This window comes from Osmia lignaria, chromosome 4 (genome assembly GCF_051020975.1).
Source record: "Osmia lignaria lignaria isolate PbOS001 chromosome 4, iyOsmLign1, whole genome shotgun sequence".
Classification (NCBI taxonomy): Eukaryota; Metazoa; Arthropoda; class Insecta; order Hymenoptera; family Megachilidae; genus Osmia; species Osmia lignaria.
This window is the reverse complement of record NC_135035.1, coordinates 8,237,631-8,259,541: the sequence shown is the minus strand read 5'-3', so window position 1 is coordinate 8,259,541 and position 21,911 is coordinate 8,237,631. Positions and strand designations below refer to the sequence as shown.

Below are 21,911 nucleotides of genomic sequence, written 5' to 3'. Positions count from 1 at the left end.
GATCCGGCTTGGGACGAAAATAAGAGATCTATCGAGAAGCGAAAAGGGTCATCGGGAAGATCCTCGTATGCATAATGCGACCGCCGATCGAAAGGGAAGCCGATTAGTGGACAAAGACCGACGATTTATCGCCTTTCATCGCTTCTTTTCGTAAATGATTTTCAATTGAACTCTAATATTTTTTATTTTTTATCCAAAGATCGTTCGATAAATTTCAACAGATATATGTAAGTTGTATCAATAAATAATGTTAGGTGAATGTGTAAGTTATGTTAATAAAGCCTGTTGGATCTGTATTCGTAAAACATTTCGTTCCTGTTACGCCTGATAATCCCACCATTAACGCATGAAACCCTTCTCGACGAGAGCAGTGCAATTTCATTAAAAGCCACGGATGCGGTGTCTCGGACGCGAGCGTAATCGCGGCGCGTTTAACCCTTTCAGCTAGGAAAACCGTGTAACGTGAAACACATTTATTTTCTTAATGTACCGATACGGTATTGCGCGTACCGTTACGGATCGCTCAGCAACAGTTAGAACAATTACCAAGAGCTTTTCTCTTCTTCAAAGTCTCGGTGAAATTGAAAATAAAAATGAAAATATTTATCGCGCGCCCAGTGACACGCGAATATCTTGCTCGCGTACAAAGGACGATTTTTCGTTCGGAGCGCGGCATAGTTAAAAGCCCGCATAAAGCGTGGCATACTCGCGTGCTTTTATTCGTGACGAGGGAAAAGAAGTAGCACGGAACAACATAGCGCACGACAAAAGCTAAAAAGGCGACCGGCTGTCAGGAAGGCTGATGATCCACAGCAAAAGTAAGTTGCCGCGTCCCTCTTCCTTCGTTCACCAGGACGCTTCGTGCGTGTGCAAGCGTCCATACGTGTGTTTGCGCGCGTAAGATCAAACGTTATACACGCATAGATCAGAGTGTGTGTGTGCGCTGATCGTGCGTCGCACAGACACTCACCCACACTTTAGTAACATGGCGTCTCTGCCTCGGGGCTTAGGCGCCACTGTCTCCCTTCTCCTTGTCCCTCGTTTCCCTCACCGACCGCCCATTTCCCGGCGTCGATCCGCGCCACTCAACGTTTCACCAACACACCGGCTCACCAGCTTGCCCGCACACCACGTTCTGGTACAGTGGCTGCCATTAATGTAAGTGGCGCAGGCCATGTGCGCTCTTACGGAGCCTCCTAACCGATCGAATTGCTTCGATGAGGATCTATGAAGATCGATCATCTACAAAATGTCCTATTCCAGAAGCGATACATGTGGCTGAATTTCAGATTTTCCTTAAAATTTTTAAGAATTTTTACCGATTTCCTATGTGTATTATTGAACACGTGTTCGCCAGAGGGTTCATAGAATTCAGATTTGATTTTTCGATATTTTTATAGGAACACGGAAAATTTGGAATGAATTTTCTTGAAAAACAATGATATTTTCTAAAAGACACCCTATAGATCATAGGCAAACGACACAAGCGTAGAGCGCGTGTGTTGTACGTGTTCACGGTGCGTGGTTCACCGACAAGGGGCAACACTATCACAGCCGGAGGCGGGACTCGTTTAAAAACTATCTGGCGAGTGTTCTTCGGCGGGTGCCCCTGGTGCGCGCCAGCCGCTGTGGAGTCGTCCGGCTGCACGGCGCGGCATTTGCTTTTCGAGACCGAAGTGAGTCAGTCAGTCAAGCGTCGACCATCGTTGCGATCGGACGCTAGTTTTCTCCTCCACCGATTCTTTTTACAATCGTCCTTTCGTTCCGACTCGTTATGAATTCTTCGACGACCATCGACGGGATCGATCGATCGTGACCAACGTAGAACGAATTCCATTGTCGATATTCGATGGGGTTTGATCGTGGTTCATGTTGATCGTGTTCTCATCATCCGCGATTCTATCTGCTCGAGTCTCGATCGAGGAAAAGAGTGCGTGATAAAAACAGATCTTTTAAAAATGTTGTCGCGGGACTTGTTGACTTTTGCTACGATGGTGTCCAGTCTGACAGTGGTCATCGGTGCTTCTGTGGATCTTGATTCCGGCGACTACGAGGTGCTGGCCGATAACGAGGGAAAATCCGATGACAATGGTAATGGTTTACATTTCGGGCGCATGATTTCATGGGAAAGTCGGTGGGAAATAGCTTTCAGCCGCGAACGAATCGAGACCGTGTGAACACGTGGCTCGCGAACACGAAACATCGAAACTGTAGTAGCCGGGACAGGAATTTTTATTATAATTAAACGGTTAAGCTCGAGATTCTTTATTTGTTCCGGACGGTCGCGTGTCCGCGTGTTGGTTAGATTGTGTTGCGGCTAAAGTTTATTATTACACGTGGCCTTCGCCGCTTAGACGCATTCCTACGCGAAAAATCGTTGATTACGGTAATGTTTGTTTCCCTCCGCTCGTTGCGTATCATGTCTGTAATTAATGTGACCGATCCGTATCGGTACCGTCGGGGTAATTAAACTTGCGGTATGCACGCAACCTTTGGAACACGTCGGCTAACTACCGATCGTTGCGAATCGATTGAAACGGAAACGCCGGTCGTTTTGGCGAAACGGAGCGAACCGAGGGAGTAATTCTTCGACCTCTGTTCAGCTTTGACGCCAAAGCAATAAAAGTCGGGAAACGCCGCTCTCTAAATTAAGAACGCTGAAGTCACCAAACTACATTAATTGACTCGGTCTTTTATACGCGCTCTATGGCGCCCCGATTCGACGAATAAAACCCGGTGAACGCGTATTTTCCCGGGCAGCTCCAAATTACGAGCTGTCCAACGCGATCGGGATTCGCTCGTAAAGATACGTTGATAAGAAACGTCCGATCGGCTCGGTCGGTTCGTATCGCGATACGTAATCGGGAAAACGGCAGATGCATGGGATGCAAGTACGCCGCGAGTGTCCCAACGATAAAAAGAAACTCGAGGGAGATAAGAGCGAAGCAGATGCAGACGCGCCGCCGCATCGCATGCCGCGGCCACCGGTAATTGCAAAATTGTACGCTCTCCGGGACGAAAGGCAGAGAAGGAGAGAGAGAGTTAAAATAAAAAAAAAAGGAAAAAGGGACTTGCACCGGCACGTTTAAACTCGTCTGCTGTTTTTGCGGCAGTCAGGCAGCGAGGCGCAATTAAGGACGCGTGCAATTTCAACGTTTTATAGATGCGCCTGTGCATCGGATGAAAAGGAAGAGACTTCGAGGAGCTTCCTACTTTCTGATACCAGACCGACTGTCTTATTCTCGTGGATAGAAGAAAAACAAGAAAATGGTACATGCGAACGGATAATGGTGGGGATAAGATCGCGACGGGACGTTGAAACGACGATAAAATCATTGCCGAAGACAAGGAGTACTTTACGATCTTTGGCTCGGTTCGAGTGTGATTCACGATCGATCGATAGATTTCATTGGCCGACTGGCGCCACCTGGTGACACCGGGTCCCGAGGGATTTTTAAACCGTTACCGAACGAAAGCACACGAATTCCGGTCAAACCTGGCGCGCTTGCGAAATAATAAATATTTAAATTTTGCCGTTTGCACGATACCGAGTTTAGAAAGACGATAAAGTATGTGTCGGGCGCCAGCTAGGCGCGCGGATAGCAGAGTACATAATATAATGCCTATGTGCACGATAGCTACCTTCCGACACGCTTGTCTGCGCGGTCCTCGTTTACGCAAGTACACCGCAACCAACCTCTTCGTCGTGCATCGTCAATTGCATCGTGTGTCGAAAAGAACTTGCATATTTACACCTTTCACCTTACAAAGCCTCGATTCTTCTGATTATGCTTTGGGCCAGAAAAAAGAATTTTCTTTTGGAACTTTGATCAAAGTCTTAAAATTTAATTTTCAACCCCCCTTGGCTTTAATTAATAATTCCAAACCAGAATTGAAATTTCGACTCCAGGAACGACTCCTTTCCAAATCAATTTCTCTTGAAAGTATAAATCATATTGTCATGACGTTAGATCTGAACGAAAGGGGTGAAAGCAGAAGAGGTTGACGCTCCGAAACGAAACTGTCTGCCCCTTTCTCGTCCACAGATAGTAGCGAATTTTTGTTCGATAAAGAAACAGGCTAAATCTCGTTACGCAACGAGTAACGTTACAGTAAATCATAACGTAGGCTGATTATGGGAGTGTTATTCCATGCGTTACCTAACTCGATCTTCCGATTTACCATTGAATATTTGATATCAATAAAACACGTTCAAGGAATCGTTCCTTGTAAGCTGCTCCATTCTGTTGCATACACAGGCTTGTTTATGCGGCACGCAACAGTTCTATGTACACAGGGGTATGGGATTCGGTTCACAGAACCATTTCATTGGCGTTATAGTTTCTCAGACACGCATCGGATTCTTTAGCATGGAAAAGACTGGTGGCTCCGTTCGTTTCGTTTCTTAATGATCGCGAGGATTTTTGTTTATCTATCAATTGGTCAATTTTCTGCATCGGGGAAGAGCAATGGAGTTGAATTTTCGTATTATTTCGTACAGTTTCTTTGAAGATTATACCTTTATCTTCAACTAGAACGAAGTCTAACATATTATTAGAATTCATTGTTGATTCAACGATACTTGTCGAACGGTAACAACATTGTATCTATTTAGTAAAAGCTCAGTGAAAATTACGTAAGTCACCGTGGTTCGAGTTTCTTATCTGTACAATACAAACAAGTTACGGAATTGCGATACTTCTCGTTCGGTTCGTGCAGTCGGTTGCATATTTATAGAGCAACGAGGTCGATTTTACGATATGACTCATTTCGAATCCCAGACGCGCGATTGTCAGTTTTACAAAAGCTACCGAACGGGAGGGCAACGATTATCGTCGGGGAACCGTGATAATCAAACGCGCCTTCAACAGGGTTCAAATTTCAGATCCCAATTTTACTCCACTATTTAACCGAAGATTACCTTTGCTCGGTTAATTAAACTTGCCCTTTTAACGAGCTCCCTGAACCACCGGTGACCTCGCTCGATAACCGCTCGATAACCCAAGAAAAGAAATCTTACAATTCCCTTTCGTTACTCGATTTGGAAAAGCTTTTTATCGAGGACAAAGACGCGCCAGCCTAAACGTTTCTCGAATAAAATAGGGTGCATCCTGAGCCCTGTACACTTACGCCAATGACAACGATGCAAAATCGGGAAACACCGATGCGTTTCGCGGTGGAGCGTCGAAAAAATGCGAGCTCATCCGCGCGCCACCGACAAACGTAACGCACGCACGCACACGCGAGTGCAACCGGTGTTTCGCGTGTTCACACTCGGCCGAGTTGCAGCTGGTGTTACGTGCGCATATGTACACACGACTACACACAGACACATGAACAGAGAACACAGAACCGGCACGGTGGCGCCTGTCGGCCACACAAATGTGCATGCGTGCGTGACGAGTTTATGCCTCTTTGTCTTGTGCACGTCCACGCGTACGTAAATACACGGCCTCCTGTTTCGTACGTACACGCGTGTGCACCAATATCAGTTGCATCGCATTTGTTCGTTTATCGAATGGTTCGTTCAAAGTGGGGGGCATCGATGATCACATTTCGATTTTAATTTCGATGCATTCGTTTAAAATAATAAATTTCTTTTTCCTTTCAAAGTTGCTCGCTTGTTTTACATTTCATGTCTGGAGTAGACAATGTACACGGAAATGACGATTGTCGCGTATACCTTTGGATATATTGTTACGTGCATCGCGTTGCAACGGGCAGAGAACGGTGGACAAAAATTGAAGCATTTTTCTTGGCGCCTTCGCGCTCCATACTAACCACCCACGTGTCACCGGTGTCTGCTTCCGAATCGGGGTCCCGGCGTTATTTACGGTCACTTTTCTATCGTTCCCTATCGAATGGGCGAATTAAATTCGATTACGTTGTTGCTAATAAAAACCGGTCGAATCGGGTTATCCGGGGCCACGAAAGCGTCGATGGAAAAAGAGCTGAGAGCTCAATTATCGGTTGTACACGAGCAGCGTGCAATTAACGTCGGTTTACTCAAAAATAACGATCAATTAATTGGAATCACCGTCCGTACGTCTCGCGGTCGTAAATCTGCGAAATGTCAACGAGAAGGAGAAAGTTTTATTCGCGGAAGGTTTATTTACGGGCGTACGTACGCGATTATTCATCCGTCCGGTCATTTTTTCCCTACACCCCTAGCTCCTCTCTGTTATTAATTAAATACAGAGGTGCATTAATCAATGCGATCGCTTTGGATCGGAAACGACTAATTTTAGAATCGAGCGGAATTGTTCGCGAAATTAGTTGTTCGAAGGTTTCTTTACGCTTGCGACTCGCGAAGAATCGGCGCGCGGCCCTGAGTATTAAGCAGAGAAAAATAGTGGCTCGAGGGACAAATATAACTCGACTACTTGAAACGCGCGTCCCGTCCCATCGAACTTGTTGTAATTCAACAATGGTAGCAATGCACCTCGCCACGGTACGATATCCGACTCACATGCACACGAAACAACGCGTTGTTCCACACTGAAATCGCCGTGAATCTTCGTTTTAATAAACCAACAGTAACGTAGTGCAATTCGAACGTATTGGGATCTATGCAAAAAGAATGCGATGATTGCGATGGTGGGCGACAATCGAGGATAAAATTTTCAAATAATCATTATCGATCCAGGTGTGGCGAAACTTTACGTTGCTAGACGGTCACGTAACGAACGTATGTACATATAAATTTGTTGTGTTCATCGGTGGCGCCAAACGATCGTAATTCTTCGATCGACTAATCATAAATATGCAAAGCATATCGCGCCGCGAGTCACCGGTTACGCTTCGATCCTCCGCGATACAGCCCTGAGGAACGGTTCAATTCAATCGATCCTTTTCTGTCACCCTAACTATAATTCCATAACGTATATACCGTGACTTTCCGTACGCCTGTTCGTGCAAATCACAGTCCGCTCGAATAGGTAATTTAGATTCAATTATACTCGGAATAGAACACACCAGTTCCGGAAGCTTTCAATCTTTTGGAAACGGTGTCAGTCCCATTTACCCGCCGCGTTTCCTTTCCCCTTTACGCGGCATCGAAATAATCGCGCGTTCTCGATCAGCAACGCCGATAGCCGGCTTGGGAACGCTTAACATTCTGCGGGGGCAAGTCTAAATTTCATTTCTTCACGGTACGTCGATTCGTCGACGTCGCATACGAAGCGATCGTCGAGGAGACGATGGCGCCTAACGAGTCGTAATCCTCGATGTCGAACGATCGAAAAATGCGAGACGTCGCTCGTGACCGTACGATTTAGCGACGCGACGCTGAATAGCACGCGAATCCCGCATAACTGGGTGTCCGTTTATTCATTATTTACTATCGACTATCAATCAACGACGAGCCATATTTGTGACCGTACGAATAGACGAGGTTCGAGTTGCGGAGGCTCGCGAGAGCTCGCTTGCGCGTGTTATGTTAATTCGATGCTTCGTATGCGCCATGATACCGCGTGCAGGCACGCACGCATGCGGCATGCATGCATCCAGTGCAACCGGAGATGCGTCGAATTCAAATGAACGAGCTTAGCCGCTTCTGCGACAACTCCGTTCGTTGGCTTCTCCTAACTTTTCCGTCGCTAAGTTATTTCAATGTTAATTTCAGTTATTTATTGGGTAAGATTGGTGCGTTCGCGATATGCAACCCTTGAATTTTCGAAACGCATGAATCATTTTCGCTCGGTCTCGTTAACTAAACACCCACGGTTATGTGAAATAAAAAAAACACACCGATACACGGCAAACACTCGAGATAACATTAAACAGTATCAGATAATTAGAGCTGTACATTGTGTTTTGACGTTATTTAGAAAGACTCGTTAAAACGTTTTGTTTCCAACGGACGACTCTCCTATCGTTTGTCGAGATAACGCGAGTTATTCAAACGACTGACTCACGGTAAATAGCGACAGTTATTACGTATGTTTCGTTTTAATATTAGCACTGAACATAAATGTTAAACCACTCCCTTCCTATCGACCTATGAATATTTATTCGATGCATTTACCGTGTACACGAGTTTCGATATCTTACACCGGTGGTATCGAAACAAATTGAAAGAAATTCGATGAGATATAGTAGTTTTGGAAAAAATATCCTTGAATTAATGTTCCAAACGCGATGAATCAATTATTTTCATGAATAACGCCACGTGTTATCGAAATCTTTTAATCGACACCCGTTGATCATCTAAATCACGTGCCTCCGACAGTCGAGATGATCACCGTTAACGACACGCTCGTTGCCGATCAATTAACTTGCCTCCAACCTTCCATCTTCGGTATAAAGATCTTTTTTATCGTTCTTTGTCGCGCGTGATTGCCTCCGAGACAAACGAAAGCGAATCCACGTAGAACGTCCGATTTCCGTGAAACGAGCTCGGTAAATTAAGACAATTAGTCGAAACTGACACCACGAGGTGTTTAAGAAGTAAAGACAGTTGTTTCTCGATTAACGTTTCAAGTAATATTTTCCTTCAGTTTCTTAAACTTTTAACATTCCTATGCTGTTATGCATTTAATGGTCATTGATTATTATCTTCGTTTTATCAATCAACGATATTAGTGCAACTAATGGTGTTGCAATTGCTGCATGAAATATACCTGCGATAACATTCAGCAAATCTTAAGTGCATATTTTTTGCTTCAATCCTACGTAATGTTTTGCTGATTCATTTTTATCTTGCACGCACTATTTCCTTTCCTCGAATGATTTGCCAAATTATGCTTAGAATTGTAATTTTTTTCTAATTTTCCATTAAGATATTCATTGAAATAGCGATAGTACAGGCGGCTGCGATCGTGAGGAATAATTTGAAATTTATTCGCGAGCCGGTTATTAGCCTAACGCGCAACGAGGGTTCGCTAATGAAAAATTAATGGCAAGGTGGTTTCGTTTCGAAAAACGAAACACAAAATCGGCGCAATTAAGCTCGTCGCGTCGGAGGAGTATTATTAAGGGTCCCCTTTATTTCTTAATTAACGCATTTGCTTTGGATGCCGATAGTAATCTCGGTTAATAGCAAAAAAATGCCAGTGCCTCGGTGAAACGAACGAGCAGATACGATCGGTACACGTACGATCTCTTATGCCGGGTAATTATTCAAATGAAGCGAGCAACTTGCTTTTTGTAATTATAGAAATTGGAAGGAACGACGTTGCATCGCGAAACTTTCGACAGGCTCGGTTTCAAAAACATTATTTTTTCGATCGTTTGCAAATTGGAATGCGATCGAACAACAGGGACAGGATTCGTCAAATATTATTGATAATCGATGCAATTCCATTTGACTCGGTAATCACTCGATCGTTTCGCTTTCAATGCTCGTTTTGCATATTCGAGGCAATAATCCAAGCAAGATCGAGTACTTATCACGGTTTCTCGACGATTAAGCAACACTAGGAATCGTTTCTACACGAGCTGAAACGAGCAGCATGCATTAGCTATGCTTAATAGCACATTCCTACCCCGATGTAATTACAATGAGTCTCTATATATAGCCGAAGCCGTGACAGATTTGCGGAATCAATGTCAACGATTCCAAGGAGACGTCTCTATAAATACTTGCCTCCTCCTTCTTCGAGAATCTACCTGTACAGGTGTAAATGAGAAGCGATCTATTTCCACGTAAACGTAGGATTAAATAAAGACATTGCTGGATTCCAGTATTCTTTTCACGATTGATCGAATAAAATTTCTCGATCATGGTGTTTCATCATCTCGTGAATACGAAAAGAACAGACGTTGCGTGCTACTTTAAGTGTAACGTGAATAAATAACGAACACACGTGCCGCTGTCACGCGACATACCGAAAGTGAATTATTTCATATGCAAATTCATATTTCACGTGTAAATCATATTTAATTGTAATTAAATCTTCAAGTGTAATTTCAGTCTTTAATTAATTTTATCATTCAAAAATTTAAGGATTCGAAAAGTGTTGAACTCCAATTAAAAAATTTAAAAAGTTTTAAGGAATAAAATCTCAGTTACTCCACTGGGTACGAATGATCATTTTAAAATGATACAAAGTTAGAAAAATAAAGGTGAATTAAACGAGGGTGCTAGTTGATGAAACACAAACATTGACAAGCAAAAAGGAAGACCCTTTATGTTCGATACGTATCTCGATCATTGTAGTCATCAACAACACCGTGTTCAACATCGCTAATGATTACTCTCCTGATTCTTTATACCTTCGAATGAGCTGTTCCGCCTTCCTCATAGGGATTATTCAAGATTCCACGCGTTTTATGGAAACACGGCACGGCATGTGTTCTACCTAGACACGGTGTGCGCTTGTCGAGGAGAAAAAGAAAAAGAAAAGAGTTGAAAAATTCAACTCTCTCTAAACCGCGTACACGTAAGTGGGTAACGTAGGTGAAACAAATTGCTAGAAGGACAGGAACGCCAATGAGAGCGTGGCGTTGGAGAACGTACAATTACGACGATAGCTTTGGGTTGTTACTTTCTTTTTTATACCGTTAACGATTAGCTTTGGAAAATGTAGCTTGGATCGCGGTTCCTTATTCGTATAATAAACTAAACAATTTTACAAATTAAATATTATTATCACAGCCAGTGGTCCTCGAGTATCTAACGTTATATTACAATCGCGTTAATTAACGCATGTGGTCCTTCTATTAACCCTTCGTAGGTAGAAATAAAATTTGTATTTTTATCGATACGAATGTCTAAAGCAAATTAGATACCGCTGGGTGATAGACTTAAATCGCGTGTTTACAAGCTACCGGCGCAATTATATGTATATGCAAGCAGCAATTTGCCTTGGTTCTCGCAACGATTGTTCCGATTGATCGCGATTTGCTCGAGGTCTATACGGTTTCTGATCACCGGTCTCTAACCGCGTCCATTTATTAGAATTTGATGCGTTTATAATTAACCAACACGGCTAATGTAGCCTGGTAATCGTTAAAAAGTTTGCGAAATATTTGCACAACATATTCTCAGCCAATTTTCTCTACTTAATTGACGTTATTCAAGCGCGAATCGTGGTAGCGTAACTATAGATGTCCGCCTGCCAGACGGAACGGAGGACGTTGAAATTCGAGAGAGAAAGGGTTCACTTCCTTTTGCCTGGCAAAGAGGAAGACCTGTTCCGAACGATTGAACTGCACTTCCTTCAGGGTGGCCGACGAACGTCTTTGTTCTTCTAGTAAATCATCGTTACTTCAGTGATCAGGAAAAAGTGTCCTGCTACCTGAACGAACAACCTCTCTCAGGTAGCAGAGACGATTTCTAATAGAATACTTCCGAAATTCACAACGTTGTTTCTTTGTGAAAAATTTCTTTGCTAGTTCGAAGTACAATCTGACTCGCAAATTTATATTCTTTGCTGCGTGACAAGATTGAATCAACGACAGTACGTATCGACACGCAAGCCAGTTTCTCCAAGCAATCCGTGTTATTTACACAAGCGATGCGTTTAAAGAACGCTCGTTGTCGTCTGGTTGTTCAATTGTTCTTCAGCTGTAGACGCGAGCAAAGAAAAACAACAACGTAAGAGAACGAGGCATTGGATAACTTTATTCCATTGGCGTTTATTCATTTTCAGCTCGAACGTGTTTCTTCGTTTTGATATCTCCGTTAACGAGCCTCATTTTTCGACTTAACTCGACTCGATTCGTTTTACCCAATTACATTTGCATTATCCGGAATCGGAGCGGCCGAGCAAGCGATGATCAAAGGTAGCCGTTATAGCCGGCCAAGCAAGACAACGAAGAGTATTATCATAAAAGGTTCGCGGTCCGTGCATGTAATTTGGAGCAATTTGGCAATTGCATATAATTGATGAGGATGCCTTTTACTTGACGATGCCCGCACCGCGTCCAACGCAGCCGAGTTAAGTAGGGCTAATCACTGGTTTGCCTCTCTCGAAAACATCAAGAACCTGCCTTCTAGCGCCGAAATACCAAAGTGTATTTTTTCCTATAGACCGGGTACACCGACATCGACGAGCCAAGACAACGGGGATGTAGCCCTGGAAATACGTATACCTGAGTCTCGATGGAATGGCAGGACCCAGAGGGACCATCCTACTTCCCAGAAATAAGGGCCTCCGAGTCCCTATTGTTCTTGCTAATTGCCACCCCGTATAACCACCCGTCCTTTCCCTTGCCTCGCTACGTTCCCTTGGCCTGGGCCCTCTTCTTTAATGGCCAGGTACTCGGGGATGATAGTTACAGGTCCCAACGCAAATACCAGCTTCGTACGTAGCCTTTGTGAAAGGAAAATTAGCCGAGAGACGAGGATATACCCTTCGACGAGGACAATTTTTCGACCAAAGTATCCGTTACAACGCAGCTACCCCCGAGGCTATAACCTTCCATGATACACCCTGCACGCTGTGTTTATGGCTCGGTCAGTTTCGAGGATAGAATGTCTACAGAATTTTGCTACAGATACCATTTCATCCTTTCTGCCCCTTGGGACTTTAGATTTTTCTAAATCGTGCTAACTTCTTCCTGCTCATCCCGAGGGTTTAAATTTCCTTCTCTTCGCTGATTATACAATCAGTGAAACTAATATCCTCGTAAGAAGAAAACTTTCTCTCGTTTAATTGACTCAACCGATACGCGTCAAGTAGATAGATCCAGTCATGTCCAAAGATCGTATCGTTGATTTGCATGGTGATTTAAAGCTTTCTGTCGCAATCATGAACGGCTACCTTCGGGGTGATTCAACTTTCTTAAGCTTATCATCGGATCGATGATCAAAGCCCGGAATAAAATAGGAGCTCTCCAGCTACGCGTGTTCGCAACAATGTTTACACCTTTAGCAAGAGCGTGCTAATTGCTTTCGCACGATTCTCGCGGCTGTAATTTTATCGGATACGGTAAAATTACAAGCATCCACCGACGTGTAATTAACACGTGATCAATGATCAATCACAACGTGTCATTCCGTGAGTTATTAATCATTTCACGAGGGAAACTATTTCTCTCGACCGGCTGTTAACCTCCTCTTCAATTTCCATTCTGTTCTTCTATTTTTCTTACTCGAGGATCACGGTAACGTTTTACGATCCCGCATCGGGAAGAATTGCAGCAGTATTTTCAAAAAATCATTCCAGTTTCGCAATAACTAAGACGCGAACGTCGTCGGGTGATTCGTGTCTCTTTTACGAAAGATATACTGTCCCGTTTCACTGTCTCCCTCGTAAATTGCCCTCGACCCAATAACCATAGAATTCTCGACGCGAAAGAGAGAGGCATACTGTTCAGAAGGGAACCGATCGACTCCACTTTTACCACACGATTAATACTCGATTGTTGAAAAATCGAATTACCATTTCTTGTAAATAGAGAAATATTGGGACACTCTGTATAGGGTTTGTTCCGTGTAAGAGGATATAAAGTTACAGAGACAATCGGGGGATCAGGCATTCGCGCAATTGATTTGGCTCGTGTCACCGTCGATAAAGAACTTAAGTAGCCCTCTCCTCGATTCGACACGGAATCCGGTTGGATTCCCTTCTCCAACAGAGGAAGCGGACGAGTCTCATGAACAGGAACAACAAAAGTTTTATTTCGCTCGGGTTCCTGACCAGCCGTCCCCCTGAGAAAAGAAGAAGGGAGAAAAACCGGCCCATTATGCGGGTGCACTTGTCGTTCGTTCGCCGAAACGCTTTGCATCGTTGCGTCCACCATAGAAATTGCTTCACCCCGTTATCCGACTTTGTATTTTATGGCTACACGCGTGCCTCCCATATCCTTTCCAACGTACGTACACACACATAAAACCGTTGCTCGATAATTTCCCATCAACTCCATACAGATTAATATTATTCAATTTTTAATGAACAATGTTGCGAAGGTTTTAATGAACCCGTGAAATTCAAGGTGAAAAAAGTTCGGTATGAAAATTAACTTCGTTCTTGTTACACGAAAAAAGAATATACGAAAGTACGTCCCTTTTTTTTCACAAGGTGGAACCTTCTCGAGAGGAGAAAAAGTTTAATCTGTGCCTTGTTCTTGACCAGTCATCGTCCTTAAAAAGGAGAAAGGGAGGAAGCCTGGCCCCCATTAAACGGATGCACTGTTGTCTTTCATGATTATATATAACGCTGCCACGTTCGAGTGTGTACCTTCTTGATAATCCAGGACCATCCAAGACGGCCAAAATATCCATGCAGCCGCAATAAAACCCATCTTAGACCTCCTGGAGAGAGACACGGGGCCCGTCTTTCAGTGCAAGTCGATGAAGAATCGACTGAATTCGTGCGGTATCCGGTCCCGTTTAATGGGCCTCATTAGTTACAGCTTTTATCGGTTGTCTGTCCACTACTCCGATTAGAAGAGCAGTATATTGCTAATAAAATATCTCCCTCGAAAGAAATATACATATACTTTTTCTATATTTAACGAGCTAATTAGTTGGTTCCAAACTAATCTATTCTTGGTAATTATACGAATTTTGTTTTTAAGGAATGGTTTAACAAATTATCTGGGCAAAAGTATTGGCCAATATTCGATGAAATTGGCATTAATTGAAGAAAGAAATCAATGACCAAATTTCTTTTCAATTTAACCGCTCCAACAGGATTTATAGGCCGGTCGAGTAATTGGGGGACCCATCATCGGGGAATTTGGATTGTTGCTTCAAGCTACCTTTGGAAGCCAATAAAAGGTCCGCTAAATTTGTTCAGTATCCGATCCCATTCATCGCGGATCACTGCTTAACCTTCTTCCTCAGCATCGATCCGACGATCGCGTATTCGAATACCATGAAGAGCGTGCCGCTCGACGAAAGTTTCTCACGAATCTTTCGAGGAACTTCCCGAGGACCGGTCCCTCTGTTCTCGTCCTCCTTTTACCTCCTTCATTCTCGTTCGTCCTCTTCGACTTCTTCGTCCAGTGGCCACTCCTTTCGGCGTCGATGAGAAACCTTCTTCGTTCCTGACATCCTTTTTTCTTTCGCATAACTCTGCAGGTTCATAGCCCACTCGCGGTCAAGCGACGAACAGGTGTCCCGCGGAGGATCGTAGGACGTGCCTTTGCTTCCTTCCTTCCTTTCCTTTTCTTTTTTTCTTTCCAAATCGTTTATTATTCCCATCGCTACCTTAATACACCGACTATTCTTCTTCATTTGTTTCTGCATTTCGACGTGATCTTTCTTTTGGTAAATGATTTGGATAATATTAGATACACGAAATACGATTAAAATCCCTTGGTTTTGTTCGAGTTGAACAACCGAACGATCCGGCAAAGCCTCGGAAGGCTCTTGAAAGATGGATTCATAAATAGAAATAAAAGGGATGGACCGCCTTGAATTCCGCAACATCTATTATCGACGAAGCATCGTTTGCTCAACAGGTCAACCGACCTGCTGCCGTTGAGTCAGGCACAAATGTCTGTGTACGTCATTGCCAAGATTGAGAAACGACCCTTTCCTCGCACGCCATTTGTCTTCCATACACGCGAAGCCAGCAAGGTTTTAGAGAGCCTCGTAATCTCGGCCGTAGTATCGCGTAATCCCCGATTGTTGTCTCGATATGTTTCTTTCTCGTCGCGACAACGGTGGCTTTCTTTTTTCACCAGCCTGGCACAGAAGCAAAAATGAATTCGTCGTCGTGGGTCACTCGTATTCCTATCGTGAAATTCAACGCGAACGCCGCTCGACCACCAACGCGTCTCGTGTCGCGGCTGAATACTAATTGTCGCAATTTAGAACGGTGGATGTTACTAATTAGAAATTAAGATAGCCGAGTCACTTTGTGCTTTACAATTACCCTGTAACGCGGTTAGCGGAATGAACAATTGAGCACAACGTATCTAAACTTTCTCTCGCGACCCTTTTACCAGTTTTCCTTTTTTTACCTTCTACCGTTTTAGAATTATACATCGGCCCGGTTGAATGAAATACTAATTATCCATATAGAAACAAGCCTAATTCGCATAGAAATTATAAAATGAGTGCCTTTTGCCCCTCGGAAAATAATAATCGAAGAGTACCACCGGCGAAGCGAACTAAATCCTCAGCTCGATTAAACTAAACGAACGGCTTTGATAATCGTCTCTGGTCCGGTACACGGCCACTAATTGCCGTTACATAACGCATTAACGTTCTTCCCTATTAATTAGTAAATCCAATATCCCGAACCATCGATATTCAGCTCACCTCGTAATTGGCCGGCGAGTGTCGTTAGCGATGTTCCATCTTCTCCTTCCTGTCCTCTTTCACCGCACGTTCGCGAAGAAAATAAAATTCTCATGATTTAAATAAATGCTCGAGCGCGTACACGAGCTACGCTGTCTGTTACGCAATATACGTGCATTACGGACACACTCGAGGGAACCGAGAGAAACTCATTAGTTTCATCATTCGGAACGATGCGGTGTACGTGTACGAGCGTACACGTACACAACACACGGGTCGTCGCTCTTCTAATTGCATATACAACGGGCCTCGTTCAAATCAAGTTTCCGTCGAGCACCGCTTTCTATCCTCAGGCATGCTGTTCAGAATCGTTTGGATAAACGAATCGTAACCCTTCGCAACGTGCTTTCAGCGACTCGTTATCGAGCCGGGTATCGATTATCTTTTTTGCTCGTCGAATTCCAGCTCGATCGAGTTTAGCTTCGCCGACGATCCATCCCGTGAAAATTTTAACGACTCGCTATGAAATTTGCGACCGAAAGATAAGTAAGATAGATTATTATAATATAGGTAAGATAGATAAGGAGCAATTGAGAAAGAGTACGCTGATTAAGCAACCGGTCAAACGAACCCTTCTCAGCCTGTTGTTGTAGTTTTAACAAACAAACAAGCTTATCTCAGAGTTACAAGTAACAGCACGTGTATCTCGTTAGATAGATCCAATGTCCCGGCAGGCTTCGTATATCTAACGTCACCAAGTTAAAGGTTAAGCCTCGTCGAAAGAACGTTCGCGTATAACGTTCGTCGCTAAAACCTTCTATCCGTAGATACAAAGAATTTCGTCTATAGTAGTCGAATAAAAATCAGACAGTTTTACGATCGCAAAACACACAAGGAGAACGTTCGTCAAGCATTTCAAGCCTGTCTACCTTTTTGCCCGCGGCATCGCGATTTATACCTTCTCCTCTCCCACCCTTCTTAGCCCAGAATCTTTATTCGATATGTTAGCACACGGGCATTTGCATAAATTATACATTATAACATTATTAAATCAGAGCGATCCGTCGAATGTGGAACGAATTTTGTAATTTTCTGCTTTCAACCCGACTATTGTATCCCTTGTTTAGCGAAACCAGCGTCCCTCGTTGAATCGAGCCAATTTTTAGGAATTTTTAAGTCCGAGCCAATCCGTTCTACGGATAATAATACAATGAAATGAAATCGATTCGCGTGCGTTTCTCGAGCCTGTAATCCGTTTGGCAACCGAAGAGAGCACGTAAAATGTAAAAGAAAGAAATATGAGCAATATGGGTGAGGAGGGAGAGACGGTCGAGAAATAATTAATATGCCATGGACGCATAACGAACGACCCCGCGAAGCAGTCTGTTTGTTTTCGGACGGGTCTTCTTCGGCTTCAGGCATGTCGGCCGTATCTCTCTTTTGCCTGGGCCTACTCGACCTCCCGCTGCTTCCCTTTTTCCCTTTTTATTTTAAACGCACACGAGGCCGGCCCTTCTCCCGAGCCCCTTCTGTTTCTCAACAGAGTACCGTTCTCCCTAGTTCGTCCCTATCTCACTCCGCGGTCCACGGTTAAAAAAAGACCCGCCTTTTAGGGGAACCTTTAAAATCGTATCGTTCTGCGTGAATCAAAATTCCAGAAGAAATTTCAACGATAAGGCAAATTAACAAAGCGTTTAACCCTTCGAGTATTTACACGTGCCTGTTGTATAAAATAATCACAATATTCACCCTGAAGAACGAGTGACCAGTGAAATATCAACGAAATAAGAAAATTACATAGATCAATCAAAATGTCTTTGATAAGTTTACTCAATCTGGAGTTAAAAAGAGAAGTTTTCCTAAAGGTCCTCTCATGAGGTCTCCTCGTGTCCTCTTCATCGCTCGCGAAGACTCGTGAGAGAGCAACAACAGCACAGCAGCGGTGCACACGAGAGGGCCGCATGCCTCCTCTCCATATATTCTCTCCACTTTAATCTTTCTTTTGTGACTCGGCCGTTTTAGTGTTTTTTATTCCCCCGATGAGGCGGGAGTTGGTCGACGAAACAGAAGAGACGCGCAATGAAGACAGAGACCCGGCCACGAAGGGAGAAGAGGGTGGGACACCAGAGGAGGGCATCGCTGCAGGCTTATTAGCAAGAAGTCAGAAGAGAAAGAGAAGAAGTTCTTCGGAGGGAGAAAAAGGGTCGTTTAAGAGGAAAGGGAAGGTTCGAGGGGTGGACACAGCAATGTCGTGGATAAAGATGGCTCCGCATTACCATAATAAACAATCGCGGGCTCCTCTGGTTAATCGTTGCGGAACCAAACTTTTCTCCCCCCTTTTTTTTATGCACATCGACGAAAAATTCGTGTAATTTTGCAGGAAGGGATGTTATCGGGTTGGTTTCGAGTTTCACTTGAACGGTGACAAGGTACGGTCGTGAAAACGAATGAATTTCTGTTACGTTGAACCGGAATTGGTCGCGGGTTGGTTGCGATCAGCACGGCAGCTTGTACAGCAAAATAAATTATTCCCGCGAAGCGAAGCGAAGGGAAGCGAAGGGAGAGGCTGAGAGACGACGAAGGAGAAAGAGTAAAGTCACGGATAAAGATGGCTTCGCATTATCATAATAAACAAGCGGCACGATGGTTAGTCACCGCGAACTGCTCCATGTCTCTTTGTTTATTTCGTGCAGTCCTCATTAACACACGGACCAGAGAGAACTCTACTCTCTCCGTGTAATGTATATTTACGCTACGTCAAACACGGTCCCAGTGTATCGGCCGTGTTTCTCGGCGTGGATTTCTTCCAGACACTCCGCTACGAGCCTCTACGTAGCAAAAAGATGTTGAAGATCATCTTGGCGTTCTTATTTCTTTCCGTGGTAGAGAATTTTTACAGTGGCGGCAAATTTATTTCGAGCAATTTGTTTAGCAAATACACGCTCCAGACGCGATTATCTCATTTGTACACGCAACCCGCTCGTTCTGATTTGTAAAACTGCTCAGACATCATCCTTGAAGGACCATGGAAAAAGCTGCGAGTCGCCTTCGATGCACAAAGGAAGGCTTGGTACCTGCCGGGTAAATGAAAGTTGGCTCTTCGTGTACTTGTTGCAACGAGCAAAGTATAATCTTTTATGACTTTCAGTCGGCTATTCATTAAGAGACGCCGCCAGGTATCAACGATCTTCCATACTTTCGAACGCTTGGAACGTGAAAATGAATATTCATATAAAATTATATTGGATCGTTTCTTAATTTCCCGCCGTTCTTCCTGTCGATGATCAACTCCGATTGATCGATCGAACTAATTTCTTTGTTTAAAGAAATATACGGTGGCCGTCTCGTGACGGCAAGAGCTTCTGGAATGACCTAATATTTACACGCATCCTCGAATGGTCTTATCGAGCACGAGCTTATAAATAAACATGAGTTGTAATCAATTAGCGAAGCGAGCAGCATGTTGCTCCGCTCGCATAATTTCGACGATCGAATCTTATTATATTCGAGATGATACCACGTAGGACAAGTACGAAAGTCGTTACGGTACATCGACCACCCATGATACAGCATCATTAATCAACACGAGTCATTTATTATTACCAATCACTATTACCATCAGAAACATTGCAAAGAAGAAAACGTAGCATTCCCTCCCGCGTCGTAATGTCTCTCTTCAGTCTATCTGAATTTCAGTATTCCAATTTCGAAGATGAAAATCTTTCTTTCTTCCAAAGATAATCTTCTTTCGATTTTATCGACGATCAGTACTTTAGCATATTCAACCCGATGTCCTTGTATTCGCTTCGTTTTATCTCCATTTGTATCCTTTATCTTCGATTCCGCGGGGCTTTAATTAATCCGAATATCCTTTTTCTGATTTACAGATTCCCCTTTCGTTCAAGAAGTAAGGTGTTATTGCAATCAACCGGAATGCGTGCCTCAAGGATACATGTGCCGTGGCAGGGGTTGCTTCACCGAGCTACCATCCAACACAAATCCATCGCTGTTGAGAGCAGAGCACAGCACATACAGCGGTTGTCTCGACGAAAGCTTCAAGGAACGACAGTGTCCCGCGGGATATCTTTGTTGCGAGCAGGATCTCTGCAACCACGTGGATAGTCCAGCCATGAGGAACAGGCTCAACAAGACTCTTCAAGGTTCAAAGAATTTTCTTTGCAAATCTTTCCCAAAATTAAATGAGTACAAATTACATTCGCGATTGGTTTCGCTTTTAATTCCATTATTCAAATCTATTCCCTGTAAGTTACGTACAGAGAACCTTGAATCCGTCCATTTCCAATGGTCCGATATTGTACATGCACACCACTTCCACGAAGTCTGGAAGCGAGGATTTGAAACAATAGTGAAAGTCGAAGGTTGTGTGAATCGATGAATAATGAAATCTTTTGCATAATTGATTCCAAAGCACGCGGCATAACGAGGAACTGTTATTATTGTTGCAGTGTTGGCGGGTGACCAACGACCTTTCCTCGGCCCGGTGCAGCCGATCAATCATGGGGGTCAGTCAACGGACGGCTGGTTCAAGACTGCCACGATCGCCGTACCGATTTGCGGTCTAATCGTTCTGCTGATATTAGCCAGTCTCGCTATTAGATTACTTCAGCCAGTGCCGACGCAGGCAGACAAGCTCGGACCGCATCGGATGCCCGATAATGGGCCGCCATTATTAGGACCACCGAAAGTGCCTCTCGTTTAATATATCTCGCAATCCAAAGACGTTTTGATAAAGTGTTCTAGCCGCGGATAGACGTTTCTTTTAGTAAGACTATCTTCTAGGAAAAAAAAAAGCTAGCGGGCTTACGTAGCTCCACTTGGCTGTGAATTTTGTGAAAGAGCGACTGCTGTAAATTATAACAATGCGTGTTGTGCATCGATTGCTGTTAAATCGAACGACGATATCGAACGAAGAATTAAAAAAAATATATATATAGTATATATTATCGTCGTGAGATTGAAGAGAGTGAGAAAAGGGCCAATAGAACAGGACCTTTGTACATGACGTTAATATGCGAAGAAACAAAAAAATGGAACGCATGATATCGCCTTTATTGTAGCATTGTAAATAGAGTATGTATTTTCTATGGTATTTAGATGGTAATCGCTTATTTAGACGGCGTGTTTGCACGATGTGTATCGTCGATCCTCGATGTTCAAAAAGACGAAAATCTAATGGGAGAAGATCCAATGTAACAATATAATCTCATTCAAGGATACACGTATAATCTTAGTGTATCCTGCAATAAGAATAATCGTTTACCTATCGAGGGAGAATACCGATGAAACTGAACGAAGAACAATAAAAGTCTGATATCTGTTTTTTTCTTTCTTTTTTTTTTTTTTCAATTATGTAGATCACCTTCTGTCGAAGATCAGTTATCCTGATATATCATGTATTCCTGACATAGTAATCGTATTCCATATAAATCTTATACTATTGTGATAATATGATAACTGTATAATAATTATGTTTATTAAATATGTACCACGACTTTGTTTTTACACGAGTTACTTGCGAGGGATAAAAATCGACAGTGAAGTCGACATAAAATATATTGAAATAATTTTTGCAGTAATCGGATCTCTATTTATTTATTCCTTTTTTATCAGTTACATACACATACCATATCGATACCCGATATATAGGAAGGGTATGTCATTATTCTGTAAAATTAACAATCGATTTGATCGGCTCAGAAAATTTGTCTCGTTCCACTTTCGAAATAGTAACCATAAAACAGTTTAGTAATAA

General features: G+C 43.3%; 1 protein-coding gene across 1 annotated transcript; it reads left to right on the top strand.

The window, feature by feature from the left end:
* Positions 1-1,603: 1,603 nt before the first annotated feature.
* Positions 1,604-21,501, top strand: LOC117603243 (BMP and activin membrane-bound inhibitor homolog). The gene is made up of 3 exons (XM_034322199.2): positions 1,604-2,091; positions 20,026-20,298; positions 20,605-21,501. The coding sequence occupies exons 1-3, from the start codon at positions 1,959-1,961 to the stop codon at positions 20,856-20,858; spliced, it is 660 nt and encodes a 219-aa protein (XP_034178090.1). The 5' UTR covers positions 1,604-1,958; the 3' UTR covers positions 20,859-21,501.
* Positions 21,502-21,911: the final 410 nt, after the last annotated feature.

Bases quoted from the DNA above. Each gene is read 5' to 3' on its own strand.
- LOC117603243 (XM_034322199.2), top strand. From the start codon at position 1,959: ATGTTGTCGCGGGACTTGTTGACTTTTGCTACGATGGTGTCCAGTCTG. The intron at 2,092-20,025 runs GTAATGGTTTAC...TCTGATTTACAG, and splicing joins GGGAAAATCCGATGACAATG to ATTCCCCTTTCGTTCAAGAA. The intron at 20,299-20,604 runs GTTCAAAGAATT...TTATTGTTGCAG, and splicing joins GCTCAACAAGACTCTTCAAG to TGTTGGCGGGTGACCAACGA.